At 32.4% G+C, this 17,028-nt stretch overlaps 1 protein-coding gene across 1 annotated transcript in view; it reads left to right on the forward strand.

Annotated features, from left to right (window-relative positions):
• Positions 1-15,987, forward strand: part of LOC145666819 (U-scoloptoxin(11)-Sa2a-like) — a 420,750-nt gene extending 404,763 nt beyond the window's left edge. Inside the window, exon 5 of the mRNA XM_081734383.1 lies at positions 12,283-15,987. Coding sequence (XP_081590509.1) covers positions 12,283-12,459 — 177 coding nt within the window. The 3' untranslated portion in view covers positions 12,460-15,987. The remainder of the gene's footprint in view (positions 1-12,282) is intronic.
• Positions 15,988-17,028: the final 1,041 nt, after the last annotated feature.

Here is a 17,028-nt window from a genome sequence, read left to right on the forward strand (position 1 = left end):
GCGATCAAAATATAAAAGAAACAGTGGTAATGCGTTCCCTCTATACCCAGACTTTTACATGGTATACGTATCTGCACACTGCTCCATGATCTTAAAGTTTATATGCTTGTAGAAGTTTAACGTACGTTTTCTGCACCAAAGGCTATACGCAAGCTCCAAGCAAGGAAGTAAGAAGACTAAAACCTACAGTATACTAGGAAATGTGGAATACAGACCATATAATATCTTTAAATGCTTTTCCACCGGGAATCGAACCCGAGACCGTCTGCACCAAAGACGTACACGCTAACCACTAGACCAGGGGTGAAGATTAAGTCATTTTACATGTGATGGTTTTAAGTGGAATGATTTTGATTTTAACAGCCCTTTTCACCACCAAGACTGTATGAGACGGGAATTACTGTTTATCTTTCAGTTTATCGTTCCACGATTATGCCCTTTTGGCTAATGGAGACGGATGCTTAAGGCAAGTGAATGATGATGGAAAAATTGATGGAATGAAATGTGGGAAGAAGAGGGGAGTACCCTAAGAAAATCCACGGACACAATGTTGTCCACCACAAACTTACTTGACCGGGGATCGAACCAGGGACTCTACGCATCAAAGATAAAACCTACTGTTTAAAGTGGGACCCAAACCACTACTGGGGTTTGTCTTCAAGGCAATTATCCACCAGAATCGAGCCCGGAGCTACGCGCATAGAAAGCATTCACATTAATCACTTGACCATGAACAGGAACAAGGGGATAATTTTAACTTTGTAAATTAAAACCTGTTACTCATACTAACTTATTTTGACCATCGATGATGCCTACTTGCCGTGGCACTCAATAAACTGCCTGCCTACAGTTAACGAGCAGGTAAATACTCTAAATTCTTTAATAATAAATTTGTATGATAGACACGCTCCTGTAGTTAAGAAACGCGTTTCGCGACCTCCATCACCGTGGTTAACCGATGAATTACGTTTGTTAATGACGCGGAGAGATAAAGCTTATAGAGCATACAGGAGACATGTTAAAAATAGCAATCCTTCCAGTGATAGCACAATAAATCCCAATACAAAATTCGAAAACTATAGAATATTAAAAAACCGTTGCACTCAAGGAGTAAGGAAGGCAGCGCCTATGAAATACTTGAATTCGAAAATAATGGAGCAGTTCTTTGGAAACGGCCAAAAGTATTACGTGTTGGGAGAAACATAGCCAAGAACGCAGTTAACTATACGCCAGATGAATTAAACACTTTTTTCTGTCAAAGCCGTATGATACCAGCCTCCATGAAACTTCAAACAATGAATAATATTGTAGCTTCTGGAATTAACTCTCTGTTCTCGTTTTCTCACGTACAGCCTGCACATGTATTTAAAGCGATCCAAAGAATTAAATCTCAAGCCACTGGTACAGATGATATTTCAATAACCATGATCAGGAAAATCCTACCGCATGTACTTAATCCTATCACTGACATATTGAATTACTCTCTTGCCACAGGTACTTTTCCCACAGTATGGAAACTCGCTAAGGTCCGCCCACTTCCAAAAAAGAACAACGCTGACAATATCGCAGACTATCGTCCTATGAGTGTCCTTCCCGTGCTTTCAAAAGTTTTTGAATATATTGTAAATGATCAAATTCGGGAATACTTAACAACAAATAATTTATTGGATACATTTCAATCTGGTTTTCGAAGTAATCACAGCACATGCACTGCACTAGTAAACGTAACTGAGGATATAAGATGGGCTATTGATAATAGAAAACTAACGCTTCTGACTCTACTTGACTATAGTAAAGCATTTCAAACGATTGATTTTGATATATTACTTCAGAAATTATCATTATTGTTTAATTTTTCTGAACCAGTGGTTAAATGGTTTCATTCTTACCTTCACGAACGTAAACAAAGAGTAGTGATCAATCAGGATCACATATCGACATGGCATTGTATCAACAGTGGAGTGCCGCAGGGTAGCGTACTAGGTCCCCTCCTCTTTGCCCTTTACATTAATGATCTCCCTAAAATTCTCACCTATTGTAAATACCATATTTACGCTGATGATTTTCAGTTATATGCTTCTTTTCCCCAACAAGATATTAATAATGCGATTGAGAAAATAAATACTAAGTTAAACAAAATCAGCAACTGGTCTACGGCTCACGGGTTAAAATTAAATGCAACAAAATCGCAGTGCATCTTAATTGGCTCCCCAAGAATTCTCTCTTCTGTTAATATCTATCAGCTCCCAAATATAAAATTGTCCAATACTGTTATTCCATTCTCTACAAATGTAAAAAAATTGGGAGTCATACTAAATCAAAATCTCCCCTGGTCAGATCAAATAAATGGAGTTTGTAAGAGAGCATTTGGTGCCCTGCATACGTTAAATCGACTAAGAAATTTCTTACCAACATCTCTGAAGTTCAAACTTGTCAAGGTACTGGTGTTTCCACAACTTGATTATTGCGTCTCAGTCTATTCTGATCTAACAGAAAATCAAGCAAAGCGCTTGCAAAGAGTCCAAAATGCCTGCATTAGATTCATTTTCAATATAACTTACAGGGAACATCTCACATCTTTTTATAAAAAACTGTCATGGCTGACGTTAGTTGAAAGAAGAAATTTACATAATCTTACCCTATTGTACAAAATACTTACTACGTCAGAACCATCGTATCTAGCCCGTAGATTTTTATATTTATCAGACTTTCATACTAGAAGCACAAGATCACAAGATAATTTCTTGCTCTCCATACCCAGTCACAATTCTGATTCATACCCAAAATCCTTCACAGTAAGTACTACACGCCTCTGGAACAGTTTACCTCAATTAATACACAACGTTTCCACAGTTGCCAAATTTTAAAAAATCTGTAAATTCCCTTCTCTTAAGTAAAGATAAGGATACTGGTAGCACATGAGACATCTTCGTTTTACCAGATTATTAATAACCCACATATGAACACACAACCAATAGGTAACCTATGTTAATTTGTACTGTTTATATATTCATACTTCTAGTACCGCTATATGCAATATGCAATTTAGGTTTCTCCATGTTATTTTGTTTCCTCTATTGTATATTATTTTCAATTTTTGTTTTTGAAGTGTTTAACTATTTTTTTTACTTAAGTAGTATATTATTTTTTTATGTGGTTCAATACTTTTCTTTTGTAATTGTTAATATTTTCTATGTATTGGTGCTTTTTTAAAAAAAAATGTATGCACGTGGTTAAGTGCTCGGAGAAGGCTTCAGAGCCTTAACTTCGCCACGTAAAAGAAGTCATAAATAAATAAATAAATAAACACTTTGTCTGCCATGGGAGTCATCTGGGACCGGCATAGAGCTTTCCGCTCAAGCCGCGTCTGTCATATGTGACCGGTGTTTGAAGGATTATAATTGAAGGTTTCATTTGGACACATGTATAGGGCCGGTGGTCATAGTTGTAGGTTTATTGTCCGTTCAGGTTGACCGGCCGGGCGTGGAGCATGACTGCATCACGCATGGCCCGGAGAAAAAGCTATAGGTACTTTTTAAGCTGAGAACTTTTATATGCTAAACGTTTTATTTATTTTTATTTTAACATGCATGGCGTGAATGGCAAAATTTCAAAATTTGGGATTTCGGTCAAATTAGTGTTGTAAATTCATCAACTTTGCTACATTGTAATCTAAATTAACAGAATCATAAGTTAATACTGATGCATGTTATCAAACTTAGGTACACTTATGTTCAAAATTATTGTGGCATGTCTATAAATATGTTGTTGTAGGAATATAATTTGATAACGAATTCACCCGGTATTTCTTATAATGTTAGTATGTGCATAATCGTGCATGTATGTGGAAAATTTCATGTCAAAAGAGCAGTAAATAAGAACAATAAAACGAAAATAAACCTTTCTTGTCCATTTAGCAACATTTTGTTCTACTCATTTTAATTTTACTATTTAGAATTCTTTTCCTATGAAATTTATCACAAATATATATTTCCCAATTATACACATAGAATCAGTATTAAAAGTACCCTGCAAAATCATTATCAAATCATATTCTTACAAGAAGATAGTTATAGATATGCGACAATCACTTTGGACATGAGTGTACATTTATTCTTATCTTGAGTCTACGATGCAATTAACGACTACTTAACCATTCACTCACTATGACTATTAACTCAGATTCAGACTTTCCCTTTAAATTGCAAAGAGCAATAATACTGGAATCCGTCTACAATAATTGAACAGTTTCACTGATTAATTGTTCTTCGAATACAGAATACGTAAATAACCACAATTCTTAGTAATCTTACCACTCCAATTGTCAATGTATGTATTCATCTGGCTAGCATTTCTATTCACTGTACCCTAGGTAAAATATTAATAAATAAAAGGTAATTCATATTACATAATTGTGAAAAACAAAATCGATCTTCTACGTGCTCCGTATACTGTACTTATCGTATTTATATAAACATTTATTTGTTTAGTTTTATCATCTTTTTAATTGTATCTAACTTACTCATTCACGATTAAAACTTTAGCTTAATGATGTTTAAGTTTTCTTTTCAGTCATTACTTATTATTTTCTGTGTACCCAGTGTGCGCGCGCCACAGTTTGGGAATTGCGCTTCTGGTGTACGTAGTATCTGGTTCGATTCCCCGTGGGGTTAGCCTTAAAATTTGAAAGCATTACGCTTGTTCATGAGCCTCATATAGCCTCTGTACTCAAAGGAACGTTAATAGAACAAACAAAAACATAATTATTTTTGTAGCTTTACCTTATGCATATGATTTCCGTCCAAACTTAGGTTAGATTTTCGCTATTTTAAAATTAAAAATTCCTAATTAAAAACATTTTAATTTTTGGAAAATGGTTGGAGTGCAGAGCATCATTCATTTTGCCCTTGGCATTTTTATTTCTCTTTTTATTTAACTGAATAGGTGTGTGAGTGTGTTAATAATGCATTTTCTCGAAGCAATATTCAGAAAGTTTAATGTAAGTTACATATATAACTAAGGAAATAGAACAATTAACATTCTATTTCACGAACAACCCACGCAACATACTCAGTCTTACATGTGAAATCATAAAACTTATTCATCCGTTTCCTTCTCTTTATTTACATCTTCACATAACAACATTAGATAGCCTGTCTTGGGCTTTCTCAATTTCGCACGGAATGCAATTTGGTTCTCTGTAACATGAAACACGCAAAGTTGATATCACTTGCTACACACCATGAAAAAACAATTTACTCCCACAGAGTGTAAGCCAAGAGCCTTATTCTCGTTCTCTCTTTTCTTCTAACTCTGAAAGTAACTTTAGTCATTTTTACACTACAGCGTGTAGATATGAAATTAGAGATGCAATTTTGAACTAGGTGATTTTACTTTAAAGTTTTTACCATAACTTTGGAAAAGCATCATCATTATAGATATTCTGCCATTATTGGCAGGTCACTTGCCGCAAATGAGAAATTTCCATGCTTCATGATCTTCCGCTGACCTCTTGGTCTTCATACATTATCTTTCTGTTTTGATATCGTCCAGTAATCGTAGTCTCCTGCACTGCCCCTTTCTTTCTTGCCACCATATCCTCTAATACGTCCCTCATGATACAGTTCCTTCTCAGCCAATGTCCCAACTAAGTTTCTCTTCCTCTTGTTAGTAATATCTAAAAATGTTCTTTTCTCCCCCACCACTTCTAATACACTTTCATTTGTTTTCCGCTCGGTCCAGCTAATTCTCTCCATTCTTCTCTACATCCACATTTCTAAAGCTTTCAGTTGTTTTTCATCATTTTTGCGTAATGTCCATGTTTTTGACTTATAGAATACAATAATCCACACGAAGCATTTTACGAATCTTCAAAAATACATTTCAAAACAAGTTTTCTTAAATCGAGGTAGAAGTTTATGATATAAAGCGGTAAAAATATCTCGAGATAAAATTTCTACTCACGTGAGAGATCCTGTCACCTGCTCATTGAGTGGATAAATGCTGGATGGTTCACCTTATTAAGTAAAATTCACATCTGCATTAAAACTGTACAAAAATCAGTATTAAAGTTTTGCGTATTTATCTACAAAGAACAGTGTGTTCAAAGATAATTTGTAATTGAAGTTGTTGTAATTTCTTTCTTAAAGATAAACTTCGTTTTGTTATGTTTCGACCTGAAAATGTTTTATTGGACTTTCTTCGTCCAAAGTGATTCATGAATCGCATACAGTGCATCATATTACAGTCCCACTAGTTTCGATGAATTTCCCCCTTAAACTTTAATCCCCGAATTGTGAATAAATTTGAAAGTGAAAACAAGATGCTCTCTCTAATGACTTGTTGCTTCTGTTATTTTATTCTGAAGTTAGAATAAAACTTATTTCTAAAAAATGAAGTCATTGGAATAAAAATTTAGAAAGTAGCAAGGAAAAGAATAGAAAAATGCAATAAGTGGTCGATTAAGAGCATGAAGTTTTGAGAAAAGGGGAGAAGTGCTGGAAAGTGATCTCTGTTTCCATTTGGAGACAACACGTGATACATGGGGTGCTTTGGACCCAATTTTGGCCTGAAAGAAAAGAGTGAGCACATAATAATCCTAACGTTTTTCTCAATATTTGCGTATATGGTAGTTTGATATATATATATATATATATATATATATATATATATATATATATATATATATATATATATATATATATATATATATATTGTATAATTAACAAATGCTGTATGAAGTTTAATTACTTCATTAATACTTCTCTGTGAGAGATGAGAGAAATAACCGTTATGCTTTCATGAGCTGTCGTCGTTGATGAAAAACTTATATTTTGTTTGATAGCTGAAGAAGAAAGATGTTCACGAAATGTGAACAAGAAATTAGAGTTTTGTTTAGAAACTTTAAGACAGAAATTTTCTCTCTTTGATCATACAGTTTCACGGAAGTTTGAATCACGTCAAAGATAATTTTTTAATATAGTTTAGTTCTTTTTATGGACTATTTTATTATTTTACCTATTCCGTACATCATATATATCAAGCTGAAAGAACGAACTTTGTATATTTTCCCGCTATACAAAATCCACACTATTGATTAGGCATACTTCTAGGTAACTGCAAGGAAGACACGATTGCCTATTCAGAATTTTTTAATGTGTCTCTCCTAAGAGAGGGTAAGGGGATTTCAAATTTATGCCAGAAATAGAGCATCTGAGGAGACTCTCAAATTTGGGAGATAAAACTAAGTATATAAATTCCCCATTTCAAACAACTGAACATATTTTCCAGCGTTTTAGAAAATTCCCTATCTAAATGGGGCAATTTGTATGTTTTAGTCTCCCATTTTGTATTCATAAAATTGAAAAATTATGGAAATAGTTGTACATACTGTTCGAAATGAATTGTTGGTATCACTTATCACTTTAGTTGGCAAGAATTTTTATCATTTCATTACGATTTAAATACAGATCTTAATATGGGAAAACGGATTCAAATATAACTTTCAAATATTTTTCATATCCTACTCTTCCCATTCGAACGACAGACATAATAATCTAGTTCTAAATAATACAGAATTCTTGCAAAATATCATCTTGTGTGTGTGTGTATTTTTTAATGTCAATAGTGAAAAACTCGATAAAAACCTTAAAGTATATGCATACGAGTACTGATCATTGGTTCCTTTGGTCTCATTACTCCCGATCAGATCCGCAACTAGGGGGTAGCCATGAGTCTCAGCCCTGTGTCTATCTTCAGATGCCTTGAAACTTCAACATTTGTTGGTATGTACGTATGATTGTAAGATAAACTCAAGTCAGCGCTGTGAGGCCGCGGTAGTTCAGTGGGAGGGTGTTCACTTCTGGTACATGGGGTCCTTCGTTCGATCCCAGCTCGCGCAAAGTAAACTTTGTGGTGGACAAACACCGTGTGCGTGGGTTTCCTCAGGGTTCTCCCGTGTCCTCTCACTTTTTCATTCCACCATTTCAATCATTTCTCATCATCACCGTCTCCTTTAGCCTAGCCCGCATATGCGTGGAACGTAAAACTCAAAGATTTCATTTTTATCAAGTCAGCCCTCCCAAAAATGGTCTCGGGCCCTATTACTACAGGTCTGCTGCAGATACCAACAGAAATCACGTCGTCATTTTAGTCAGCAACCATCCATTAAGAGGTAAAGTGAACCTCCAAAACACCCTCCCCTTCTTCTCTTGCGTATTTTATGCCGGTAGCTCTAACATTCAGCGACGTTACATTGAGAAAATGATTTTAATTGTTGATCAAATTGGGATTCGATGTTCCATTTCAGCAGCAAAACTATATGAGACAATTCGGGGAATAAGCACAACAGTCACCATTGGAAATTCTGAAGTTTACTGCGAAAACCCAAAGAATAATCACTACATATCTCTACAGATAAGAGATCATATATTACATTTCAAAAAAGATCTTTCTAATTGAATTAATCATCAGTTACAGTCGAAAAGAAAAGACTATTCTTTCTTTATGGTGAAAGAGATATTGTCAACTTGAACTATGTATTCCGAATATATTCTTACTTACAGTTGGTTAAAGAATATATGTATTATAGTTAGCTATACAAAGCTGTAATAAAACAATGTAGTTCAATGTTTGTTATAAACACACATAGTTGAAAAAAGTAGTGTGTTCTTCTCATATATGTTACATCATATAGGTTTAATATCTAATATCCGTTGTTTTATGTGAGTTAATGGAGATTGGACTTCAGAGAGGGTCAAATCCAGGACCACATATATATCGAAGGAAACCGCAATAACCATTCGACTTTTTCCTTTCCTTTCCATAAACTAGACAGTCATGCTTGCCCGAAAACTGGTTATATAATTCACAGAAACGCCTAACCTCAAGGTAATAAATAACCTTTTGTGTAACATTTCTCTTCTCTTATCAAAATGTTTTACCTCTCCCACTTAGACACGATTCAATATGCAAATATCTATTTTTAATCATTTTTGAAAGATAATAAAACACACAGACCTCTATTCCTTTGTAAGAACCCCGTATATTTGTCTAAAATCAGAATGCTCATTAGTGTCAAGAAAAGAAGTTGCCTTAAAATAATTCTCACCGTTGTTTTGTCTTCAAACCACTCATTGCTTGCGTTTCCAACCACACAAAGTTATTTTCGAATGATTGACGAAGTTCTAATTCCACTTTACGACGCATCTGCCACAGGGTTAATGATGTGCCTTGCCTATTATCAGGTGTTTACGTTATATTTAACATTCGTTACACGCTGGCAATTGTCAAATTAGAGACCACTATCTAATTAGTTTTTGTTGATTTCTGCGCGACCTCCCTCTGATATTCCTCCAGGGGACCTGCGAGACCGCTCGCCCAATCATCTTTCAGCTGTTTGTTCGTACGCAATGTTGCCAGAGGTTTACAACAACACAAAAACCACGACACAGCAGGGGAAAAAGTGTTTCAATAGCTGCAGGATAATTCTCGGTTCTATTTACGCTCTGTTGTTGTATTTTCTGTCTTTTGATCAACAAAATGGGGGAAACGAAACAAAGGAAAAACAAAATGGAAAAGCAACACAAATAACCAGAAGTTTTCAACACAAGAGTTTGATGTAGTTTTTAACTACAGCTTGTGCATGAAGTTAAAAGAAATGTGGGATGTTATATTGAAGAAAGGAAAATGTAACCCTTTGTTTTAAAGAATCCATGTTAGTGTTATTAACTGTGTGTGCGTGCTTATAAATTGCTGTACCTTATAAAGAAAAAAGCAATATCGCTTCTGTTTCCGCCATTTTTTTTCGAAACTTATGTAACCATGCTATTAAACGTTCGTTTCAGGTAATAACCTCAGTGTGTTGTTATGATCATACGGCGGCAAATTCTGTTTTCATCTGGTCAGCCTAACTAATATTTCCCTTGTCACAAAGATTAGTTGCTCTGCATACAAAGGCTGCACATTTTTTGCTAATGACTTTTCTAGTATACGAGAAGAGAATACAAGTTCAAAGAAACGTCAATAGCCACTACATGGTTATGCGTTTTCCTTGCGTTCCCATTTTCAAATTGAAGTGGGAATACAAATATAGTCACAATGATTAAGTCAAATTCGTGAAATTGATTTTCAGACTTTCTCTAAATGAGACATCTATTTTTAGAAGAGATACATTTTTTGTTCCGTAGTGCATGTTACTCTAAATATCAATTTCGTATCTTTAACGAGGAGTCTCCAATTATTTTAGCCTAAGGGATACCAAGACCATAATACTAACATATTATAGCGCCAGTACATCTTGTGAGGAGCGACGAAATTCAACAAAACGGCAATTTTGCTTGGTTAGTCTATGTACCGAGGACGCGTAGTATAAATACGGGAGACAATTGAGGGTTAGACAGTTCCAGATTTTGAGTTCGGAGCGACAAGTGCGATCTACACACCGAAATATAGTGCGACTAATGTTTTATTACTACAGTTTCGCAGCAAAAATACAGTAGTTTAATTGTGAGTAGATAAAATCAGTGCATACTGTTTATTCAGTACCCCTGTTCTGTTTGTAATTGTATTAATTAGCATTATTTTCATTTGAAGTTGTGTGCCTTTCGTGTGGATTTGTATAAAAATGAAAAAACGAAAGACAGATAGTGGGTCCAGAACATTTAAAAAACAATCAGGATATCAATTCTCTGTAATTGAGTTAAGTAATAAGACTCAACGTGTGTAATTTGCCATGAAACAATATCAGTTCGCAAAGAATACAATATAAAACGTTATTATGAGACTAAACATTCTCAAAATTACTCCTCATTTACAGGAAGCCTACAGTTAGAAGAATATGAATCTTTAAAAAGCGGATTGAAATCTCAGCATTTGTTGTTTAAGAAAATAAATGTTGAACAAGAAGAAGCAACTCGTCATAGTTTCCGAGTGGCTCATTCAATCTGAATATTCGTCACAGGTTTCTGTTTTCAAATACTTTTAGTCTACGTTCTTTCCTCAAAGTAAGCTACCCTGTTTCGCTACCATAGGGCTACAACACAACAGAGGTACATTTTATATATTTTAAACTTCAAATTCTTGTAGGAATTTGCGAAGACAATAGAATTTGGACTAAACAATGACATGAATTCTCAGTTTTCAGTCGATATTTAATTTCATCCTGGATTTGGCTCTGCTCTGTTAATGTTGATCCTAAGTATTTGAAAATGTGTATTTTGTCCAACGTATTACTTGATATTTTAACGTATCCACAGTTTGATGCATTACAGTCATGAAGAATTTCCATGTATTTGGTTTTATCCGCATTTACTACTAAACACATATACTTTCACCTTTTAATAAAACCTCTGAATTTCTTTCCATTGTCTTCATATCAGGCTGATTTCATCGACATAAGCCATAATCTGGTGAGAGCCATTCAGCTCCAAGCCCTGGCTGCTATCAATTTTTCTTATTGCATATTCCAGAAGAAAGTGAATAATAATGGCGACAACGTATATCCTTGTTTCAGACCATTCTCAACGTGAAAGCTCGTGAACAAGTATTTTCCTATTCAGATTTTACTTTAGGTTTCATTTATACATTTCTTTATTAATCTAACTTTTTGGTATACAAAATTCGTTAAGAATATTGTATAATGTTTTCCTCCTGAGTCATAGGCCTTTCCGAAATCAATGAATAATTGATGAATCGAGATTTTGTATTCCATTTTTTAATATTTAGCGAATGGTAAGTATCTGGTTGATAGTTGATCGATTTTGCCCACATCTAACTGAAAATCTCCAAGAATTTCAACTGCGCATGGAGTCAATCATGCTAACATAATGTTTTAGAAGAGTTTATAGAATATTAACAAAGGAAAGATGCCTCAATAATTATTACAATCAGTTTTGTTGGCTCTCTTGTGAATTAGAACAATGATTGATTTTTTCTACTCTATGGCAATTAATCCCTATTCTATGAGGAGAATAAGTTTATATCTCGTTCCACAATTTTCCCCTCCAGGTAGAATTCACTCTGAAGGAATTTCATCTATATCGGAGATTTGAGTTTCTTTAATACTCTGTATGTATTCATTAGTCTGTTAGATAAACCCGTCTCCTTTAGCCTAACCGGCATAACTGTGGGACGTTAAACTTAAAGATTACATTTCATTTCTGTTAGATAAAATCTGTACTGTAATATTACCAACCACAACTTATCTAGAAAGTCTTTTAAATCTCCTATGTTGAAATATAGAAGTTGTTACATAATTTGATATTTTATCTGTTTCTTTTACAGCTTCCGGAGTGTGAACCAGAAAATTCTTGTAAATCCGTTGTAGAATCACCTTTCAACATTCTCACCTACCCATCTTGCGTTTGCCCTCGAGGGTACAGCTGTCCAAGCATGTCAACACGAAGATTCGACACCATGGCAATAGGAAAAGGCATTAGATATAATATCAAATGCCAGTAAAGCATTATTCGTTTATCAGGACAATTATTCAAAACAAATGTTTGGAGTTATGTCTAATGAAAACGTACACAAAAAGAAATGGTTCATCAATAATTTTTTAGTAGACTATCATACAGTCCATATTTTGACAGTCTATATCAAACAGTCTATGTTAACTTTAGCTGAAAAGTTTAGCATTAATTTTAATAGAAATGTTTTCTTTATATCTTCTTTTTTATCCTTAATTTTATTTTTAAATGGCACTATCAACCAAATTAAATTGTCAACTTAACAGATAAATTAAAGAAATCTGCTAAAATTGACCAATTCACTAAATTCATAAATGAAGTTATCAATTAAAACGAAATAGTACTTTTTCAAAATCATTTCTAAAATAACAATCCAATAGTGTTTGTTTTACTTTATTTTAAATGTTCTTCAAATTAGATAATTATCATAATACCTAAATTTCTTGGAAAATATATGTTATTGTGAAAGTGGTAAAAATCTATGATTAACACATATTGACAGCATTGGCAATGTTACTTTATGTCAGTACAGAGAATATTACCGATTGAATTAATTAATGTACTGTAACTTAACCTAACTCAATCTATTATCAACTCGCAGTGTCAAAAAAAAGAATGCTCGTAATTGGTTTGTTCGCTATTGGAGCATTTCTAGCATTCGAAATATATTCAAACAATGCTTCTTCACAAATTTAAAATTATATTTAAAAAATATTACTCCATTGTTTGAGGGTCACAGTGTTTGTTCCATTAAAATAGCTCGTTATAGCACATGGATCGCATTTTATGATATTGTAAAGCTTGTCTATCTTCTCCCGCAAATATGTTTTATTCATTGTGCTTACTGGGGACATTTTGAAAATTAAGATAGCAGATTTTTTTTTTACAAAGTAAAAGAACTGAAGGATAAGGATCTTTATAAATGCTGAAAATCTAAGAATGTCCTTCTGTTTTCCAGTCAAGTGTGGTGGTAAATGAATGGGTGTATTGTGAGAGACCATAAAATGAAAGTATTAGATAAGAATTAGATGTTACTGAAATATAGTGTTTGGAACAAGATTTGAACTCATGTACTGAAAATTTTTGTAATGAAATATAAATAAACAAAAAAGAAAATTTACTTTTGTTTTCTTATGTAAATCTACACACTCATACAAATTAGGTTGAATTTGAAGGAAAGTAGAATAGTTGACAAATTCAGATTCAAACTTCGAGATAGCGACTGATATTTTGTAAACTTTAAATATGCTTTTTATTATTTTTCAAACTAATTCAAAATTTAAGTAATAATACGAAAATTTTATAAAGTAGTTTTCTAGAACTTTGAAAAACAGCTGTATTGTAGAATTGATAAAGTGTTATCAAGAAATGATATAGTTTTTTTAGGTTTCCATATTATGTAGCACGACATCAAATGTTTGATATAATTGCTTCATAAACATATTACTAAACAAAATTACGTTTAGAAAACACTGGCTGTTTCAAATTATAATATTATGTAAGTGTTAAACACTACATTATAAACCTTAAAGTTATCTTTTAATTTTGCACCACTTTGAAAAAAAAATATGCTGTACAATTAAATGAACAGTCTTATGTGTTGAATATGTTTGTCAAATTTTGTCATAAGGAATTTCTGTTTATCTTTAGTGCAAATTGTGAACTATTTCAATTTGAAGTTTTTAAATTTTGGGATCTACAAACAAACATGTTTTTGTAGTCTGAAAATGGTAGATCGAGGTTCCTATTTCTCAAAGCTATTAGTTTTGTAATATGTTGTTTCTACTAGTCACAAAATATCGTGAAGTAGAAATGATAGAATAATAGTAGAAGTTATTTCTAAATGTAAGACTGATATCTCTAATTTGTCATAATGTTATGGCTTATTTGATTTGAAAAGCTTTATACTAATATTACAAGATTAGTACTTTTAAGAAATAGGTCCCAGTACATTTTAAAACCAGTAACACTATTGTGACTATTAAAATTAATGTTATTTTGTGTAACTTATTGAATGTTAATTAGGTTTTAAGATAACACTCATAAAAGATGTAAGTACATAATATAATGTATATTAATATTTACACTTTCATCACAAAACAATATTTAATTTATGAGTAAAGATATATGAGAGAATTCCAATAAGAAATAGTTATCTACTTTACATGAGAATAAAATATTTTTTGCAGGAGAGAGAGACAATATATCTATCTAATGATCAATACATAATCATCAATAGTTATGGAAACATCTCCTAAATTTGATAGACTTTATGGATAAATGGAGTTAAATTCATGTAATAATATATATCAATTTTTTAAATAGGCTTCAAGCTGAGCGATAAAATTACTTAAAATTTGCCAAAATATTTTTGAATTTATTCATAATTTAATTTTTGAAATGTTTATATTTGAAACAAATATAAATAAACAATTTAAATTTTGTTGTCATCCGGCAGATGTAATAAATAACCATCATGATTTTTGAATATTTTGTAGAATTTTTCTATATAATTTTTTATAAGCAGTGAAAAATATTGCAAACTTTTCTTATGTTTCTTCAAACATCTTAACAGACTATATGTAAAAATAGTTCCTGATAAATTATATCAAAAGTAATGAAGATTAAACTGGTGAACAATTATTAAAGTTGCTAAATAAAAATATTAGTGTCAGGAAATTCTTATTTACTGTATATTTGATTTAATTATTCATATTTGATTTCATATATTTACTTATATTGTTACTGAAGTATTTTTTATGATGTACCAGACTGAATAGATTTCATTGTGAATATACCATTATGAAGTTTAAAAAAAAGGTCCTTACAGGTAATCCTCGTGCTGAATAATTATTAAGTTATTAACATTCTCATAATATCTGGTATTTAAAAATGCTGTTTCTGGGTAATTAGACTGAAAAAACTACAGAAATTTTAAATTTATAATTTAAATGAAATTATTTCAATGTGTTTGTGACACAACACAAAATGAAAAAGTCATTACATTTAGTCTAATTTTACATGGGCATATTTTGCGTTTTTAAAAATATTTAAAGACATTAACTTAATGTGTTCTCTAAGATGAATCATTATCTTGAGAATAATTGATATCATAGTTTACGGAATAGGTATTCACATTACAAGAATCTAAAATATTTTATTGTTTATTAATATAGTTACTGAACAACTAAGTATTTTATATTTTCTTCTTCTTTAGTAGAAAATATCATTAAAACCAACAACAAGTTACATTGCTTTTAAATTAAACATAATAAAAAGTTGTTCTGTAAATTTGCAGTACGTTTTCTGTTTGTTAACTATTCATCAGTGTTTAAGCTGAAATATAATCTAATCTTAATTTAGGTTAGTTATTTTCTAATGTGAATCAACTTGAAAATACAATTGTAATAACTTGTGCTGTATGATTATTAAGAGTAAGGTTTTCACACACTTTATTCTATAATTAATAAATCATTTTCTTACTAATAAATATCTAATATGTTTTCTTCTGTTTTATTCAATTGTGCCTATTTAATTTACGTAATTACAATTTAAAGTATTTTGTCTCATACCCTGTGTAGGCTAAAGAAAATGTTAAACATACGTGAATTACATTAAAATAGGTAGCTGGTAAAATGATAAATTATGAAATGATAAAATATTTAGTTAGATTAGCGCTTACATATTAATAAATATTATGAATACTGATGAAACATCTATAATTCATCGTATATTTCTTACCAGTACTGTCCAAACAACAAAGTCAGCTACAGTGATATTGTAACTGCTTGTATGTGCCTTATTAAATTCAAAAAGTTATAAACTTCTGAAGAAAAGTTATCAACAAGCATGAAAGTCAGCTAGAACGTTATTCTATCTACTCGTAAGTGCCTTAACTAATTCAAAAGATATGAACTTTGGGGTAAAAGTTATGAACAAACATGAAAGTTAGGTACAGGTTATTCTAACTACACGTATGTTCCTTAAGGAATTCAATCCTCCTATATTGGATCCTAGTCTGTGCTAAGTTCTATCTTGATTATTACAACCCCTACAAGATAAATCATTATACTTAATGACTCAATAGGAAGTTAACAAAACCTTACAAAGGTTAATATTATCTAAATAATAATGTTACGATACTCCACGTCTGAGGCTGTTGGTTCGATTCCATGGACGGACTTTTGGATTTACGTCATCTACTTCATTGGATTATTTTATTTTTTCCATAGTAAACTATGCTTTGTAGTCTTAAGTTTCCTGAAAGCGTTTCAGTATACCTTTTTGTTTTACTAAAGATAAGAGTAATAGCGGATTCCTTCTACCATAATAATGTGTCAACATCCTTGCTCATCACTTTCACCTTTGTGCAATCTGTTAATTTTCTACTTGTGTCTGGCTACGTTTCATTACTTCGCCGTGTCACTATACTAAGTTTGGAGGACATTGCTCGTACATCCAGCTTATTTGTAAATATTTTGAGCGTCCAGCTTGCACCCCACTAGCTTCCTTAATTGATTGCTTCGGTTACAAGAGATTGTGACGTAACTAATGTACGTCT

This window comes from Thermobia domestica, chromosome 12 (genome assembly GCF_964235325.1).
Source record: "Thermobia domestica chromosome 12, izTheDome1.hap1.1, whole genome shotgun sequence".
NCBI classification, from domain to species: Eukaryota; Metazoa; Arthropoda; class Insecta; order Zygentoma; family Lepismatidae; genus Thermobia; species Thermobia domestica.